Below are 19903 nucleotides of genomic sequence, written 5' to 3'. Positions count from 1 at the left end.
AAGTGCCCTCTATTGGGAATCAGGAAGGAACAGCGCAAACGTTCATCGCTACGTTATTTGCCTGTTAGACGTGCTCGAAGTGAGGTCTGCGAATCGTGTGCGCGTCCGACATCACTATGGAGGCTGGGAAAGAGGAACAGCGAGGTGACTTTCTGAAACACGGCGCCACAATTAACGCACAGCGGTACGTGGAAACTTTGCAAAAATTGAAGCGTGCCATCAAATCCAAACGCCCAGGAATGATGACAAACGGCATCATTCTGTTGCAGGATAATGCCTGCCCACATGTTGCCAACGTTGTTTCGATTATGCTGCAGAAGTTTCGCTGGGAAGTTCTTACACATCCTCCATACAGTCCCGATCTGTCCCCATATGACTTCCATATTTTTGGAGCCCTGAAGAAAGACATTCGTGGCAGTCAATTTGCTTCGGACGAAGAGGGTGCACGCCCGAGTACAAACATGGTTCCATAGGCAACCGCAAACATTTTTCTATGAAGGCATTGACCGTCTTGTCTCAGTGGGATAAATGCATTAACAGTTTATTATTTCAAAAGAAATTGCCATAACAGTTTACTTCTTTCCCATATGTCTCGTTTGACTGCCCCTTATACATGTTGGGAATAGGAAGTAGATCCTATTGCTGGTTTAATAAGAATAAATCTCGCAGGATTAAAAACATTTAAATATCCAATCACGAGTTTACCAAATACCCAGTTTAAATGAAAGTCATAGTGACATTAAAATGTTAAAAAGGGTTGTGACCAAGTTTTATTTCTTCTTAGAATATAAAGTTCTTTTTACCAACTTTCTATATTTTACAGTTTTAACAGAATTGTACTATATTCTCCCCTTTATAATTTACAGAATATACAAGTTTTGTTAACCAACTTTTTATATTCTTTTGTTTAATGGAAGGTTATCATACTTTCTTTTTATAATGTGTAGGTATTTTATAGTATATTAGAATCTAGTTGCCATTAACATAACCATAACACACAACCTCTACCATCCAGATTTATGTGCAATAAAGAGGACTGATGGAGAACGTATAAACCGAAATGCATATCCTCCACAATTAATAAAGCCTGTAGTATTCATATGATTAGTTCTCCCAAGCAATATTATGCCTAATCCTAACAATAAATACCCAAAGATTACTATTATCAAAACTTAACACTCAATATCAATAAGAAAAGCAGAATATCGTTTAAAAATTATTTTAATTAATATACATCTTATTAATTCATTTTTATAAATTTTATATTAAATTTAATACGACAGAAATAATTATATTTTTGATAAAATTCGTTATCCATTGAATTAATGCAGTTCCTATTAAGTAGCAAACAAGACTATAATGGCAGAAACTAAATCATTTAACTAAATTAAAAATGATTATGTATCAGTTAATTTTCTATTTTGTTGAGCAAATTATAATTTAAAACGGATCTATTTGTTACAACGTCTCATATAATACAATTAAAATCTGCTTTACTTCAACTAAAAATTAGAAAATGTTTTTAGTATTAGTGCAACCTTTCTATAACAATCACAAAAGCCGGAATATATAGCCTAAATCAATTCTGGTTTGTAGGAATGAATCTAATATATAGGCGTATGTTATTTAACAGATTAATTTGGGTTATAAATATTGATTTTTATCGGATATTTTTAATGAAATGTATTGTTTCAAATGAGTTAGGGCTCATTTATTAAACTCATCGAAAGCATCAGCTAAATTACAGTAAGTGGCAATAATGGAAGTAAATTATCCGATAATTATTAAAGTTTAACCCAAGATAAAGTTCAAATGATAAAATCTGAAATTAAATTTTATGCACATTAATTCTCATTACTTACAAAACGCAACAGAATGAAGGAATTTTCCAGAGGTCATATTAGACAATTTTTGAAATGCTAACTCCTGAAAAAACTATTTTAATATAATTAAATTTTCAAAATAATTAGGCTATACGAGTACAGATTTAGATTTTAGAAAAAAAAACACTGTATATTTGACTCCTTGCTCTTTAACAAATCAGAAACCAGTATGTAAAACGGATGATAAAAATTACCTATATTAGTAATGATCCTAAATTACCTGTATCAGTAATATTTAGGCAATTTGTTTTATTATTTATCTATAATTTGATTTTAATTAAAAGAATGTTATGAGAATTTACGTCAATGCTACAAAAATTAATCATGCATCAAATCTCAAATCTTCCAAGTTATAGAATATCGTAACTTCAGCAGAGAAACTGCAGATATCCTGACCGCACTAAAAAATTTTTTTCAGTTTAAAAATTAGAACTCAATGAATCAAACGTCCTTTAATTATATTGCCTAAATATTTTTGAACAACACAGTTTTTCATATTATCGATTCATTACGACATAAAATAAACAACTTTATTACGAAAATATAATCATATAATCCATTAAAGAAAGTTTGATGATAAAGTGGCTATTTAAATTTAAATTCGAAGACTTTTCGAGTGTGGTGGGGGTTAGTATTAACGAAGTAGTTATCCGGCCGCCATCTCATAAAACGAATATAATTCGTCGTTTCCAAAACGATTTCGTACACGTCACAACCGTCATTTGATTATTATAAACAGACGGATGGCGTCGGATCTCCGGTCTGACGAACAAAAGATACTCGCTCTGTTGCTATGGTAAACGACGATTCGCAAGAAAATTATAAAAATATGTCTGAAGTAAGAAAGGGTGTCGAAATATCGTATTAAAATCAGAAAGAAAAAAAGACGAGGAAAACAATTGTATAAACTAAGTCAGTAGCATTACCAAATGTAGCCGGCTAATAAAAATTTAATTATAAAATTTAAGTAAATATATTTTGTATCTCGAATTTTATGGTAAATTATAAAATTTGGTCACATTGTCCTCGAATTTCGTGCATTGTATTATACAGGAATACTAAAAATATTAAAAAGTTCTGACTGATCACTACTGAAATATTTGATATAAAAACCAATGTACAGTACATATAATTTTAGTACTTATTTACGTTTGTATAGTCTTCATTTTTACTGTTATTTTTAAAATCCGCTCATTTTCTTTCGAAGCAACACATCGTGGTTTTATGATAAAATAAGATTAATATTTTCAATACATACATTTACAGAATCTCGAATTTATAAAGTTTTCTATAACACCATTTATATCTAAAAATTCAATAGTGTTTCAAATTTCATTACTTTTTCGCACTTTAGACAATTTGAAATCTTATTCCCCTTATATTTGATTCGAAATTTCCATCATCAGTAACCGCTAAAATTATCATCGACTCAAAAAGAAAAAGGCTCAATATTTAAACATATTTTATATAGAGAATAATTTTTAAAAATCTCTTTATTGATCCAATAATGTTAGAACCAGAATAATCTTAATTTTATATATTTTATACTGTATAAAAATATTGGAAAAAAAACTGCAATTATATGAAAGTTTTCAATATTACATGATTTAATTAATAGTTCTTCAAAGTGAATAAAAATTATAAAACAGGAATTATTGGTCTTTAAGAGGGCATCTAAACTTTAGTTATTGGTCTATGTAGCCTGCTAAGCTATATAGCCCTAAACTTTTCGGTGGTTTCTATAAACTATTTAATTTCATATAAACTAACCATTAGATCTTAATTTTGTTTTTATTCTTAAAAATCGAAGTAAACAAAATTAAGACACTTTCGTTGAACTTTCGGAAAATTTTGTAGCCTATACGAATCACGAATCATCTTAAATTTAAACGTAGTGTTTTGAAAAAAAATTGTGATAACACTAATCATAATATTTAGTAAATAATTTTCAAATATTTATGAAATTAGTAACAAAAAAAGCATATAAAAATAACAGCGCCTATACAATTTTTCCTATTTTATAATCGCGTTATTACATAACTCAAAAATTTATAAAAATATTTCAAGTTGTACAAAAATAACTAACATTATTTTTCAGCTAAATTTACGACATCTTTCGTTCGTCCGTCCGTCCGTCCGTTTGCCCATGCGTGAATACGGTAACTGCAACTGAGCTATGCGGCAAGTGCTTAGTTTGAATTCGAATAAGATTTCAACCGTGCAATATAACGACTGCACGGCATAGTACGAATCGTGTGTCCACGAATATTTTCATTCTTCCTATGTTTTTCGCTTAACACCGAATGCACTAACAAATTTTATGATTATACAAATGTACAGTACACGGTTGAATAGTCGCTTTGTTAATGCTTAACGTATTTGTATAACTCTGAATCATCATTCGTAACTGGAAATTATCCAAGTTTTTCCCATTCTTTTTTCCAAGACAATCGACATGACGTGGATTAAAAAAAATTAAATAATGCCGAATTAATTACGCCTTTAAAACGTACAATTTAAATATCATCGAAAAGCTTAAATTGTGAGAACGGTTCCATATGTTTTGATACGGTTTCGGTAACTATTCAGATTTAATTCATGTAAAATGATTACAATACCAAATACAATTGTAATAATTAAATAGAAATTGGTTACGTCTAAATTCATTATAAGATCCAGTTTAATTGTGATTTTATTACACGTACAAATCTAAGGACGTAATGGTGAACAAGGACAGGAAATTAATAGTTTATCTTAATTACGTTATGAATGTAATGAGTACAAAAATATCTCTGTCGTACAGCCATGCAAAGTATATATCAGGTTAATTACTATTTTATGCAAAAATTTCCAATAATGCTAGTAAATCATAAATTAACGGGATACGAAATGAGTAAAAAGCGTAAAGTATGGCCGAAGGATCAGAGAGTAAAGTTAGTAAAACAATTTCAACATTTTCCGCTGATTCACGAAATTATTTTTTTTTTCGAAATAATTTTATTGACCATTAGAATAAATCTAGCGGTGGAATAACCTTGAATCCGTTACAAAGGTAACCTTGAATATTTCGTCGTTCAGTGGCCATTCAATTGTGCGTGACTAGAACATGATCGATATATTCAAAACCCGGTGTAATCCATACAGAAATCACGAAATAAGTTTAAAAAAAGGAAATGAAACTTTTTAAATATAATTCTAATACAGCGTTACTTACAATTTCGCAAAAAGAAAAAAAAATGCCGATTTTAAGTTTAAGTTTAATTATATATATATATATATATAGCGCTTTTTCTATAATTTTAAAAAATAAAATAAGTGCAAATTTCCAATATAGGCCTATTTTTAGAAAAGAAATTTAATAAAAGTATGACGTATAATCTATTATACAAAGTGTAAGTAATTCTGCCAATACATTTTGTAATAACGGTATTGGCAGAATTAAATAATTCCTTTTAAAAATATAAATTATTTCATTATATATTTTTAAAAGATGTACAAGAGTCTGTAGTATATTTCTAAAATTATGTAAGTCTGTTCCGATAGAAATACGGCTTACGCGGTCCTGGAGAAATTCTATATTTTAATGCCGAATCCTTACGGATTTTTTTGGAAATCGAGAAAAACTGTTAATATTAACATTTACTACAGGTGAGTAGTATAATAAATATTACTTCTGGACACTTTCTTGTGGGAGATGAAATTTCAACAAAAATCACCTAAAAATAGCAAAAATAAAATTAAAAAAAAGGTCTTAAAATCAAGAAAAACATCAAATTTTTAAATCTCCCAAAAATCTCCCAATTTCATTTCTAACACAGATCTAGTAGAGATGAAATTTCGATAAAAAATTCAAAAAACGTCTTAAAATCAAGCAAAAAGACTCAAATGTTCGTATTTTAAAATCTCCCAAAATCTTGCCAATGTCTCTTTTATTTCTGGACACTACCTCATTGGAAGATTAAAAAATCCAGCTAAAGCCACAAAAAATCATGTCAAATCACACCAAAAAATTAAGAAAAAAACTAGAAAAATATTTATCTCCCACAACATTTTTTTACCCCAAAACATCAATAATATTTCTGGGATAGTGTGGGAGATAAATTTTCACTGGAAAAAAGTAAAATTTAAAATATTTTTACCCATTTTTGAGACTTGTTCAAATTGTAAATTCAAAATTTTAAAACTCCTAGAACAAACTTTGTGGGTGATCGCAAATTACATTATGCATGTTATTACATAGTGCAAGAGATCTAGTCAATATAGAACGTTTTATTAAAGCGTGACGAAATATCGGATGTAACACTTGTTCATTGAGCTGACTCGTAAATTGTAATAACTCTGAGATTACGAGATTTCAAACAAGAATAAGTAGTCACTTTTATTCAATACTTACAAGACAGCAAGAAGACTTTAATGTAAATGTTGGGGTTGCTGTTGCACAGACGAGAGATTAAGATTCGGTGCAGACGAGTCAAATCAAGATGAGCACACGTATAGTAGAGAAAGACGGTTTAATGACATGTTGTATGCAGAGAACAACTAGATGACAAAATGAAAGTACTAGACTAAATGGAGCACTTCAGAATGGAGGAACATACAAGTCTTATAAAACTGAATGATGACTTTCTAGGAAATCAAGAATGAAAAAAATTTGATTTAAATCAGTAGACGACTATACAAATAAATTTTGGTCAGTACCAAATAATTCTTTTTAATAATACAACTAGAGACAGATGGTTAACAACTTAAAAACCGACGAAAATTCAACAAATTTATCCTTGGGACTTTGTTATTCATGTAGATATGCAAAGATATCATGTAGATATGTATGAAGCTCTCCTAGTTTTCCACTAGAGGTCTGCAGATGGATATAAATACAAGTGATTTGTACCTGAGTGATATTGTGAAGAATTTTTAATATTGTGTCGTTGACATAGAATCCTCCAAGATAAGGTCGGCGTCAATCGTATATTGCAGGGGTGGCCAACTTTTGTGCACATAAGATCTACTTTTTATCGGAAAAATGTGTCGCGATCGACTGGTTGTCATAGGCATAGTCTAAGTGGGGAGGGAGAAGTGTGAAATACATACTATGTTTATACGCTGTTTCAGTACGAAGTGCACTCACTGCTTATGAGTCGAGTCATAACTGCATGCATACAGTTGCGTTAGGTTACAAATATAATACATTAAGTGAAGACATCGCTAGCGATCGACCATGACTTGTCCACCCCTGGTATATTGTATGTATTTTGTAATGTCATTTTCGTCGGTTTTTAAGTTGTTAACCATCTGTCTCTAGTTGGATTATTAAAAAGGATTATTTGGTACTGACCCAAATTTATTTGTATGGTCAAAAATTTGATTTAATCAAAAAATTTATCATTAGGACTTAGTTATTCATGAAGTCTACTACTACGCTTCAATGTCAAGATTTTCATCAAAGGAAACACCAGCCGCGGCAAGAAGCTCCGTAATAGCATCAGGCGTACGCTTGATGAAATATTTGATGTAGCATCGAGATATTCTTTGACTTTGCTCATTGTCAAACAATCAAGGACACTTTCAGTTCGGTATTCACTCTTGAAAAATAAACCAATCAGGCGGCCAGACTTGACAGGTTGGTTGGCATATTCAGGGTCAAAACATACACTCCAATATCTTTACCCAGGATTTTACGCAAAGCATGTTCGGATTGTTACGTTCATCTGCCATCAACTTCAATTCAATGACGTTGTGGTGTTCGTGTCTTCGGGACAGTATGAAATCAGATTTTTCTTACCCGAAAAAGGTTTTTCTGAGCAATAGCTGTATTCCGTGCCAAATGGGAACAAAGAGAACCTGCTGCAGAACGGAATGATTCACAGTGTCTGGCGTTTTTGCTACAGGTTTAGCCAGATCTTCTAGGTTACCTTTGAGATTAGTCATCAACTCTTTCTCATCATCATCTTTGGCAGAGAAAAAAACAAGAAAAGACTCTGCACTTTCGTGCATCGTGATCCAAAATCCCATGGACTTGTATGAAATGTTCACTTAATTTTTGTCGCAAGTGCAATTTGATTTCTTCATTTGGGATTTTCAACTTTTTTTCCTTATCACCAACACATGAAAGGTACCCCTACTCCAAAAGAAAGTCAAAGAGTTGAGGGGTAGGCTTATAGTTTCCAGGGATAGTTTCATTGGGAATTACACGGTGGAGTAAACTATGCAACTGGTAAACATCTTCCATTTCAAGCTTATCTATGCATTCAACACATTCATAAGTGTTCCTTCAAGCTCGCTCTTTATCTCGGAACACGGAATGAAGAGAGAAGGCCTTCAACAGCACCGGATTTCACCCAGAAGCTACCTGTTCGTGTATCTTCCGTCTTGATGAACGACAACAGACATACATGGACAGGGAGTCATTTTCATGTTGGTACCCATTGTAGTACAGTTTCACGGCTTCTTGTATTTATTGTGGAACATCAAATCGCTGGAAGAGATCCTCCATTTCATCCGATGTGAATCCATAATACTTGGTAAACTTGTTATTCTTTTTCAAAAACCTTATGATGATGATAGTCCCAGACCACTTGAAAGACCCATACCAGATGTGTGAGAGATTCCAGTCAGAAATGCTCCTTTCCCATAATAGTTACCCTTCAGAAGGCTAATGATCAGTCCGATGCAGTGTTGATTAGCTTTCTGCAGTACTGCTATTTTAAATCTCTCGGAAATTCTAAATCAACTTCAAACACGTAACCAGTATGATCATCAGAAGTCAGGATGTCATTGATGCTTTCTAACTCATTAGAATCCATCCATTTAAAGTCTTTTTGTGGTAATTTTTGACTTAAAGCCCAACCATAAAGATTATTAGCATCTAGATATACCAGTTGATTCTCAGATGCTAACGCATATCTATTAGAACACCGACTAATTCTACCTTTTATTCCTTTTTTAAAGAACAAATGCATCTCATAATGTGTTAATAATTCTAAATTAACTCCTGTATATTTTAACACACAGTCCCAAGTTAATGCTGGTGTAGTATAATAGCAAACAGGATCTAAGCCATAGCTTGTGTACAAACATAAATTTAAAGAGTAAGTTCAAAGCCAGAATTACGGCAAGAGTACTCGAGTGATTTCCTCCCACCTAGTATTTGCATAGAGAGAAGAGTCTATGTCACCTGGAATCATGTGTGTGTTCTGGCACTTCGTACAATTACGAGTGTTCCATGAAGTCCTCGATTCCACGAGGTGGGCCCTTGGTTGGAGATGACTAGTAGAGAGAATAAGATGTCAAAAAAGTGGGATTTTTGCTACTTTATTAAAAAACGAAAAAAAACTAGGCTTAATTTTTATAATGTTGTTAGAAATTCCCCCCACAAGGTAGTATACAGAAATATTACTGATGTTTTGGGGTAAAAAAAATGTTGTGGGAGATGAATATTTTTCTATTTTCTACACTGAGGTGCTAGACCCAAAGGTCATTTTTAGGATGATTTGGGGAAGAGGGTTTAAAATTTCAGTGCTTTTTGGTGAAAATTTATCTCCCACTGAAGTAGTGTCCAGAAATGAAAAAGTGACATTGGCAAGATTTTGGGAGATTTTAAAATACGAACATTTGAGTCTTTTTGCATTTTAAGACTTTTAATTTTTTGCTGTTTTTTAGGTGGTTTTTGCTGAAATTTCATCTTCTACAAGAAAGTGTCCAGAAGTAACATTTATTATACTACTCAGGTGTTATATATAGAACAGACTAATACCTGCGGTTGAATTTCGAACTTTTCTCAGAAACAATATAACCTTGAACATTATCGATGGTTCGATGGATAGGCTATAGTCCAATGAAGATTACCATCTGTTTGATCGGTCTCCATGGAGACCATAACGAACAAAAAAAAGTTTCACGCCATTTGTACATGCAATGTATTTATAGAAAAATAGACCTTTTCTAATTAATATTTATACGGTAAGTTCATTTTAACAAAAACAAATATCATGACTTTTTTTGATCGAATTAACTTTTACATAAAAATGGAGATACAGTAAGACAATTAGATTACATGCGATTGTATAAGAGTCTGCATCTATCGATGACTAAAAAAATTAAATATCGATTATTAAGATCCTTTCGTGTAATAATCAATTTAATAATAAACCTTTTTGTAAACATTTATATTAAGCTTTTTAATTTATTCTATTTACTAAATATCATAAAATAGTTTATGATAAGAATTACTTGATTTCAGAAAAATATGTTGAATCGTTTAAATTATGTCAATTAAATGTAAATTTTTAATTAGTATGTAAAATGTCTAAAATGTCTTTTTCACCTGTGAAAAATAAAGACTGTTTTTTTTTCTGATTTCTTAAATTTTGCTGAACCAGGTCACTAGTATAATAAGTCCTTTGTGTCCTTATTGTATAGATTAGTGTGTAAAATGTGTACAGAGGCATATGAAATTTTTAATAATTTAATGACATCTAATAATGCTAATGTGAAATTTATCATCGTATAAAATTTATTTGTATTATCACTTTCAACAGTTTCAAGCTCTCTCGTTTTTTTCACATTAAAAGATTTCAGTCAAACCACTTTTTCCTTATTACCGAATTCAAAATACATATCGTATGTACTGTATGAATAATAATTCAAAATGACAAGTATTTCAAGCTATTATTTAATCTATAAAATCGCATTTAGAATTTATAACAAAAATTATTAATTCATAAGATTTAATCTCCACTTTCGAATGTTTTAATTATATAATTAAAGAATTAAACTCCAATCGAAAATAATTTTTGCATTTTTGAACAACGTGACATTTTAAAAGATTGATAATTACTTAAATATAATTACTGTATCTTTATAATGCATATTTTATGCGCAACATTTAAGATTATACTTCAGATAAGAATAATTCATATATTTTTCACAATTTAATGAAGATTAAATTTATATAATTAATGACACAGCGTTTAAATTCCGCAGTAATTATTTCCCTAATAATTTATATAGGAAAAATAAAATGATTATATACGAGCTTCTATTACTTCGTTGATATTATTCCACAAATTTTATTGAACACAACTAAATTCAACTCGGAAAAGAAAAAACTTCGGATTTTTGCTATAAAATCTTGAGTGGAAAGCTCTAAATATCAAGATATAAGTTAGTTGATTTAGTATAAAACTTAATTTTAGAAGTAAATCAAGTTAATGCATCTTAATTTACTAAATTAAAACAAATTTATTTCTGATTAATAATAATCAATCTTATCTAACTTTTTAATCGTCATTCTCAGATATTTTATCTGTTTTTATGACGAATGTATTTGGTAAGAGAACAAAATGAAAAAAAAACCATCAAAGATTAAGCAAAACCGAAAACTTTCCTTTGTACTTTGACTCTTACATTCGGAAGTTACTTCATTTGCATGCTTTAAATTTAAAAAGGCAAAATATAAATACAATTTTAATATATCAGTATCACTACACTGTTTTAAATGGGCATTAACCCAGAACATTTTTATGGGAATGAGTCAACTGCACACTGTTTAGTGCTATTGTTTTAGCAACCTATGACGAAGCTAAAGATCCACCTTTTTAAAGACGTCATTCAAAATGACTCACGAAAGTATGTATTTCGACCAAAAATCTAATAATTTATTTTCTTTAAAATAGATCTAAATAATAAATTTCAATTCTCCTTAATTATAATATAGAAGAAATTTATTATTAAGGAATGACGTAAAGTTTAGCGAATAAAAACGCCTTTAACAGACACCACTTAAGCTATTGAAAGATTTAACTCTTATAGTATATACTGTACACTATCAATCTATGATACAAGGATTTAGTAATACTGAAGATTATATATACAAAATATTTTGTATATCAAGCTATTTATTTATATTTAACCATTTAAACGAATTAATTAATACTCTATTGCTGTAAAAATATATACGAACGTTTAGTAATTTCATTATTGATGTATGTAGTATAAGTCAAATTAAATTTATAAAATAAAGTTTTTAATTATTTTATTTCGTGAATCAGAATTCTTAAGTCTAATAACCAGATTTATTTGTTTTTAAAATAAAACCAGTTTCGAAAGTATTGCACAGCGATTTTGATCGTTCCGATTATATCGCTGCACAGTAAAAACTGCGTAAAGATAATACATCAGGCAGATTAGAGTATCATTCGGCAATTTCGAAACTATTTCGTAAAATCATAACACTGCTATTGTTTGAAACCATCTAAATATTCCAGAATTAGAAATATTTTAATATAAAGGCAAAAAAAAATTAACTAAATTAAAATTTGCAAGTAAGCATTAAGTTGATTATTATTCGATATATTTTATCATCATTATAATATAATATATTTTAAAAAAAATAATTTATATATATTTCAAATTTAAAAAACCAAACGTTTTCTGTAATTTAATTAATAAACTGTTAAAACTGCAGAGTAAACGAATGCAAATAGTTTCTTTCGTTTTCCACTAGTGATTCATAACAGCGAGATTAGTTTAAAGATAACATTCGTGCTCGCGCGACAGTGTCTACCTACGAAGCACGAATTAGAAATAAAAAATTAATCCAAATATTTTGAATTTCTCGTGAATGATAAATTGCATATCCATTCGTGATATATGCAAAAATTCTGACATAAAAACAAAAAAAAAGGGTTAAACCAGAACGTCGTGCCAGCATATCAAACAATTCCCCTGGAATGAAATACTCCATTCGTTATTCAAGCTGCTAGCAAAAAGTATGTTTTTGCACTTATATAATTGACTATGCCGATGCTATGTTTAACTACAGAGTGATGCTATATTCACGACCCTTATTAAACGTATTTATTGCGCTTTCCCCCGATATTTATAAAACCTGGAAGCGCTTTATTTTTCCACGACATTTAATACCGTGTTCGATTATATTATTATCGATGTCGAACTATTAAATTACGTAAGCAGAAAAATACGGGAAACCGGTAATTTATAAATTTTTTCAACAATTTATTAAAAGTATGGAAATAATGAAAACAATTTATGGTAAAGTCAAAAATTTAAACCAATTTATTAATAAAAACAAATGAACAAATCGCTTACTGCGAAACAATTGGTTTTATTCAAAATAAATAAATAAATAAAATAAAGAAAAATGATTAAAATGCAAGCGTGTATTCAAATTGTAAAACAGTTCGAAGGTAATAAGACGATCGAGTAAACGAATTAGTTTTAAGTATTTTTCCCCCTTCCCTGTAAACACATTTTGACAAACTATTCATAAACTGATATTTACTCGGAAGATTTATTGCTATTTCCTAATTGGATTTGTATTCTATAATTAAGGAAAATGTTTCTCAATAAGCGTGACACCAAGACTCGATTAAAAAAAACAAAAATGTGGAACTTGCTTAAAATTTCTAATAGCGTTATTTTCATTTTTCACGCAAGCAAATAGGATAGAATCGAATGGCCTTTCAACATTTACGTCAATTAGATAACTTTTCAATACTAGTCTCTTCTGTACGACAAAACTACGCTAAAAAGGTATTCAACTGTTAACAAAGGAAGAAGAAAATTAATCTAATTAGTATATTTAATAAAAGTTTACATAAAATCACCTATTGAATATCATCGAGATATTTTTAAACCAATTCTATTCGACATCTTTCTGTTTCGATTAGGCATATATACTGACATTAATCCTTTGAATCTGTTAATTGGGTTTATAATAAAAAACATTTTTAAAAAATATTAATTCTGACATTTAATAGAAAATAAAAATATTTCTCTCGAGATTGCGTTGCTTGCTATCACAAGTAATCCTATTATATCCATAAAATTTCTGAAATACATAAAAATCTAGAAACTAAAGCCGTATTTCGTGTAAACTAATAATTACTAAGATTAGACTAAAAATCGCGGGTGGGAAAAATTAACGACGAAATTTAGTATATACTCGAAACAAACGAACTTTAACGTATTAATTTTGACGTCACATTAGATTTACATATCTTCGGTACGATTCATACAATATTTCACGAATATAATTTAAATGTTAAGTAGCTATTTAAAGCAGTTTTGGATGGTTTATTTCACTTTTGTTATATACACGTAAGTGATTTGATCAGATTTCTGTTGTCTTTCGCTTCTAATTACATAACGAAACAAATTAATCTTGTCTCGCTATAAGAATATTAAAAAAGTGCTGATGCTCTTCCTATCATCTAGGCACTACTTCCGTTTTCCTTTCGGGAGATAAGTATATTCTCAGAAAGGATTTCGCTAACGAAGAATCAAAAATGAACTAAGCTAATTGAGTGAGATGGGTAGTGTTATTTAATTTTTCGACTCAATTTTACCGTGATTCGAAATCAAGTATGACAAGAAAGATGTCTGTCGTATTAGATATATAACAACAACGACGTCTAAATTAAGAAATAAAGTATAAGATAATTAAATAATTCAAGACATTTTCCCACCTCCAATACAGAGTTAGAGCTTTTGTATCAAGCAGCACGAACATTATCATAGCAAAAGATTGGAAAGTTTGTAATTAAAAAAAATAAATTATGAGTGCGAATGAAAATGTTAGTTTTTTGGAGGCGATTTTTCTAGTTATGCCACGACCCAAATAATCTACGATGGGTCATTTGAATTACCCTCAGCATACGGAACACGGGTTGCTTTGTTTCTCTCCATATTGTTGTATAGACTCACATCGGATAATTATTATGAAGCATTTTAACGGCAATATTATTTAAACTTTTGTGCTGCGTCTATTCAATGATATGCATGACCTTCAGGGAATGAATAAACAAATGCTATAATGCTCTACTTCTGATAAACAAGAATGGTTTCAAAAGAAAAATACTACGTGATCTTTCACTCAACCACTTCGGATTTAATTACTTTTTACATCGCAGTTAACGATATTATATATTTATTATTTTTAAAATTCTTATTTACACAATGGAGTAAATTTCATAATGCAAATGCAAAACTTTATTTTGTATCGTTTAAGGAAACAGATCAGGAAATGCAAATTATGGGAAATCCTCAAAAGTAAAGTTTACATGCAGACAACACTTTGCAACGGACGAGTGAAGTCTGATCGATTATGGCTTCGAGAGAGGTTAGAGCATGTACTAGAACTTCTCTCGATTATTTTATTGAGAAAATTCGTGTCGTTCGCGATTTTAAATCCACGAATGACAACTTTTATATAATATATTATTATATATTATATTAGTTTTTTGCTAGAATTTTCTTTACTAAATGATAAATTTTGGATCTAATCAGACATCGATCAAAATCATTTACATGTTCGCGCAGACTAATCCATCGAATTAGTTAATCATTTTAACATTCTATACAAATATCATTTGGATGTTTTAAATCATTTCTATGTATACGAAACTTGAATTTAATAATTAAATTTAAAACTCGGGAATTATAAATATTATCTAATAAAGTCTTAGTATAAAAAGTTAAGTGCATTCCAGGAAAAAGTTTAGCCTCGGATGAAGTCGAGCACGCATCTCTCACGAAGAATCTTGAATGCACTAAAATTATGTTATTAAGCTAAATTTAGTGTTTGTTTACACAATAATTTAACTTAAGAGCGGTTAATATTGTCTAAGTGCTAGTTTTTTCCTTTTAAAGTTAGAAATGCAGTTATTCATGTACCCATTCTTCATAATTTTTATTTACTTACCGAAAACGGCTTTTGCTATTTCACTAATATATCCTAATAGTAAAATGAAACAAAATACAATTTATAATAGCTATGTCATCGAAGTATAGCTAATCCCAATAAATTAAAACAATCCACTTTCAGCATAAAATTGTATCGGTTTTGTTAAAATTTGTAGTGTTTCGTTACTAAGCTTTCCTATTAAATAATTTACACGAACAGAGTGGCGTAACAATAACAAAAAATAAAAGTTTTATTAAGTAATATTAATAAGAAGTTTCGCTATTTTTAAAGTTCTAGATAAATGATGAAGAAACTAGAGATAAGATAATTTAGTTTAAACAGAATTATCAATAAAGATTAATTCATTATTAAAACAAACCATGAACACTTCAAGTTATAAACAATCCTCAATTCTTCAATAAATTCACATAGCCATATATGTACGCATTTATTGAAAAATTCTCAATAGATATAATTATATAAAATAATAAAAATATGATTATTAAATATTAATAAGTTTCAGGAATAAAAATCGTATTAACAATTTTTGGTAGATAGTGTACTGTATATCAGATCTCATTCTAATTTTCTTATTTCCATCCTGAGAGAGAGAGAGAGAGAGAAAGGGGGGAGATTAGCTATTGCAATATGACTTTTTTGTAGTCTTTTGGATTATTAAGTTGAATAGTATTCTATTATTGTAATAGAAAGGTACAGTACATATTTGTTGCAAATTAGAATCTGATAAAGTAGTTGTGTTGCTTTATTTTGTTTATATTTAAAACGTTAATAATCAATTTTAGTAAAATTTTAAATATTTATGAATTTTATAGCTTCAAAACTAAATTTCCAAGCTACACAAAAGTAATGTAGCCTATGTGATTTACATTTAAAATTATAATACAGATTTTCTTTTATCTTGATATATATTAAATAATCAATTTTCTCCACTGCTTGCTATTGAACTACAATATTAAGATTATATTATTGCAGATCGGTCTTCATTAAACTTTTTATAACATTCTAGATTTTGATTATATTGAATGTGTTCTCATTTTAAATATTGGATATTCTCCTCTATGTCAATTTCCTATAACATTCTTCATATTGTGATGATCTTTGCACAGTTTATTCCTTCTGTGAAAATTCATAATATATTTGACAAAAATATATTATAATTACTTTATGAAAATTGTATAATATATAGGCCTATAATTTATAATAAAAGTTAAATACCTCCATTGTTTTTGGAAGAAAACAAAATAATGCTCGAGGATGAAGGAGTTTGATTTAGAAAAAAATACGAAATACAAAAAATTTTGCCCGGATATTGCTTCGAAATAGAGATAATAGATGTTTAGTTTTTTTCCTTCTCCACTGAAAACTATACTTTCTTTAGAGAATAAAAAGACATTCCATAGTGGATCATCCGATTGTCACTCTGATTATTTTAATATAAGTTATAATAATGCACAACTCATTTAAATTTGCAATTCACTATTGCATAAAACACGAAGCAATTAAATATTTTCGATTTTCTGTTAACAATATCTGTCACTTAAAGAAAATATCATTTCTAGCCATTTTTGATTTCGCTACACGTGTAAAATCAAAATAGACAAAAATAATAAAATGTAAATGAAAAACGTTGTTTTTATTATTGTAATTATCTACTTAAATACCAACATTTAAAAAAAATGAATTCATGTTAACGAACTGTAGTTGATAGAACGACAAGTTATATTTATATATACTTCTATATTGACGTGTCGTGCTATCAATTTATTTCGATGATATTTTGTAACATTTATTCTCTATTCATAATTGTAAACAATACAACTACAGTTCAGTAACACGAATTCATTTAAAAATCAAAGTTTATATATATATATATATATACACACACACACTCGAATAGAAGGGGAAAAAATATATAAGAAAATGACTGATTTCATCAAATAAAAAAAAAACACATTGTCGACCTTAATGTTTAGGAAAAAATTACCTTCAGTGAAATTTTTTATAGTTATATCACTCGATCCGAACACCACCTCATTCCAGTTCCCTTATCTTTAAAATCAGATGATGCTTGATCCGTTACACATTTTATTCTAACTTTAAATATATTCATTACGAACAAACAGTACAAGTTTTATATTAAACATAAATCCCGTCTAAAATTTGATTTTGACATGCCCAAAACGCTATAATATCAACACGATAAACGTAATAAAAATTTTTATATTAAATTAAAAATAAAGCAAATTATATGAAAATCGATGCCGGTTAACCTCATTTAAGCAGATTGCATCTGCTTGGTGAAATATATACATTGTTTTAAGATACAATGACTTCGGAACAGAATGGGTTAAAACAATTTAATCATAAATATTTAATACTCAATACATAAGTTATTAATTTAAACTGTCAAAAACGTTAATCGTTAAGAAGTTTTTTAAGTAAGTAAAGTTAAAAATATATAATCCAAAGAAAAAAAATGTTTAAAACTTTGTACGAACCAATAAAAATCAAGATTCAATTTAATTTGACGACAGCAAAAAAAGAATAAATCAAATTCAGCAATACTTAAAATTCTTGAAAATGTTTCATTAACAATTACCTATTAAGGTAGTAATTTAGAATTTACGATAATTCAAACTATAAATTATAATTTATGGTTTTCTTGAGATGGAAGATCTTATCAGTCTAACTAGGTGATAGAGAAATCAATCTTCTAATCATTTCCAAAATAAACTTTTTTTAAAAAAATTTTATTTTAATTAAGAATTATTCATTTCGAAAATAACAAAGATATTTAGAAAATAAGTCTTAAATTTTTTCAAATTAATTGAAGTATATTAATTTATAATTTAAGCCGAATTTACAGAAAAACTCTACATAGCTTAACAAATTGAAGCCAAATTAGACGCGAATTTTCTTTGAATTCAAATTTAGTTGGCATGCAAATCAGTCCGACATAATTTGACGATTACAACCTAATCCTCTTCGTAATTATATTCCGGCAATTTTTCTTAATCTACAATCGACGTCCCTTTTTTCATTATGTTAATTTACTTCCGGAAAATCTTCAACCCATTAATACGAATACGTTAAACGTTGGCCTATATTCAAAAAGTAAAATTTCCGAAAGTGGAAAGGCCGAGGAGCAGACGATTCAAAATAACGAATTTTTAAACCGAATCGCATTTTCAAAATACTTTAAAAAGCAAACAAACGACGACATCCGGTCCAAAAATCTACTCTCAATTAATTATCGTCGATATTTGCATTCATTAAACATTTATGCAAGTAGAATACACCAAATATTTGGTTATAGTATTTAAATTACTTATTAATACACTAGCTTAATAGGTCGTCCGTTATTTTTTGATTTATTTAATTGTGGAGATAATTAACGATTAATAATTCGGTAGATTATCGGTAAAACGGAATTCCCATATATTTTATCCAAGACATTTATTGGACCGTTTCCAGCCGCGTTCTCTAGATAAAAAAAAAAAAAATTTATAAGCAAAAGGCACACCTATTATACTACTTCCACCTATTAATTAACAGGCGTAACACAAAGACCTAAAAAGTAGCCGAAATACTCGGGCTAGCGATTATTTTATAACTTATTACGGGACCTAAATAATACTAAGACGAGCATTTTGGTATTTGCAGGAGCAGAAAGGGTACTCACCACATAAAATTTAAAACGAACATCCCGTTAAAAATATACTTCATCCAAAAACTAAAAAACGATTGGGAAAAATAAAGGAAAACAAATCAATAGTTCAAAGGGCTGCCAAACCGAACCTTCCGGCCTTCCCGTCGGCACTCGATTCCAACGAATGCTGCAGCCACCGTCTCGGTTAAAACACTACTGCTTTCCACTCGCCTGACGTCACGGCGTGTCGCATGGTCTGGTCGACTCGGCCGGGCGCAGGTGGTCGCGTCACGTGACCGAGACAGCTGATTCGGAAGAGTCGATTCGGCTAGAGGGAAGACTGGCGTAACGGAAGTGCCGACTGGATTTCCTTTCGGCAAAATCTGGCGTAAAGGTACGATAGAGCATCGGTCCATAAGTAAACAGACTTTTTTTATTTGTTGATCACGACGTAACCGAGATAAACTATGGAATAAATATATATTACCGATATTTTAACGTAATAAAAAACAGAATAAAAAACAGAACTATTCGAATGTTGATAGAATTTCGCTTCCAAACACGCGAATGGATGTTCTACGCAGTTTATATATATATATAAAAACGTAAATATAACTGCAATACGTCGAATTTTACCGACTTTCT

The 19903-nt window shown here is 29.6% G+C and overlaps 1 protein-coding gene across 1 annotated transcript in view; it reads right to left on the bottom strand.

Annotated features, from left to right (window-relative positions):
- LOC136969662 (MOB kinase activator 2-like) overlaps positions 1 to 19696 on the bottom strand; it is a 65228-nt gene extending 45532 nt beyond the window's left edge. Inside the window, exon 1 of the mRNA XM_067264029.1 lies at positions 19292 to 19696. Within this exon, the coding sequence (XP_067120130.1) occupies positions 19292 to 19335 (44 nt within the window). The 5' untranslated portion in view covers positions 19336 to 19696. The remainder of the gene's footprint in view (positions 1 to 19291) is intronic.
- Positions 19697 to 19903: the final 207 nt, after the last annotated feature.

This window comes from Centruroides vittatus, unplaced genomic scaffold, assembly GCF_030686945.1.
Source record: "Centruroides vittatus isolate TY-2023 unplaced genomic scaffold, ASM3068694v2 contig_10, whole genome shotgun sequence".
Taxonomy (NCBI): Eukaryota; Metazoa; Arthropoda; class Arachnida; order Scorpiones; family Buthidae; genus Centruroides; species Centruroides vittatus.
The sequence above is the reverse complement of the archived record's forward strand: the minus strand, read 5'-3'. Positions and strand labels throughout refer to the sequence as shown.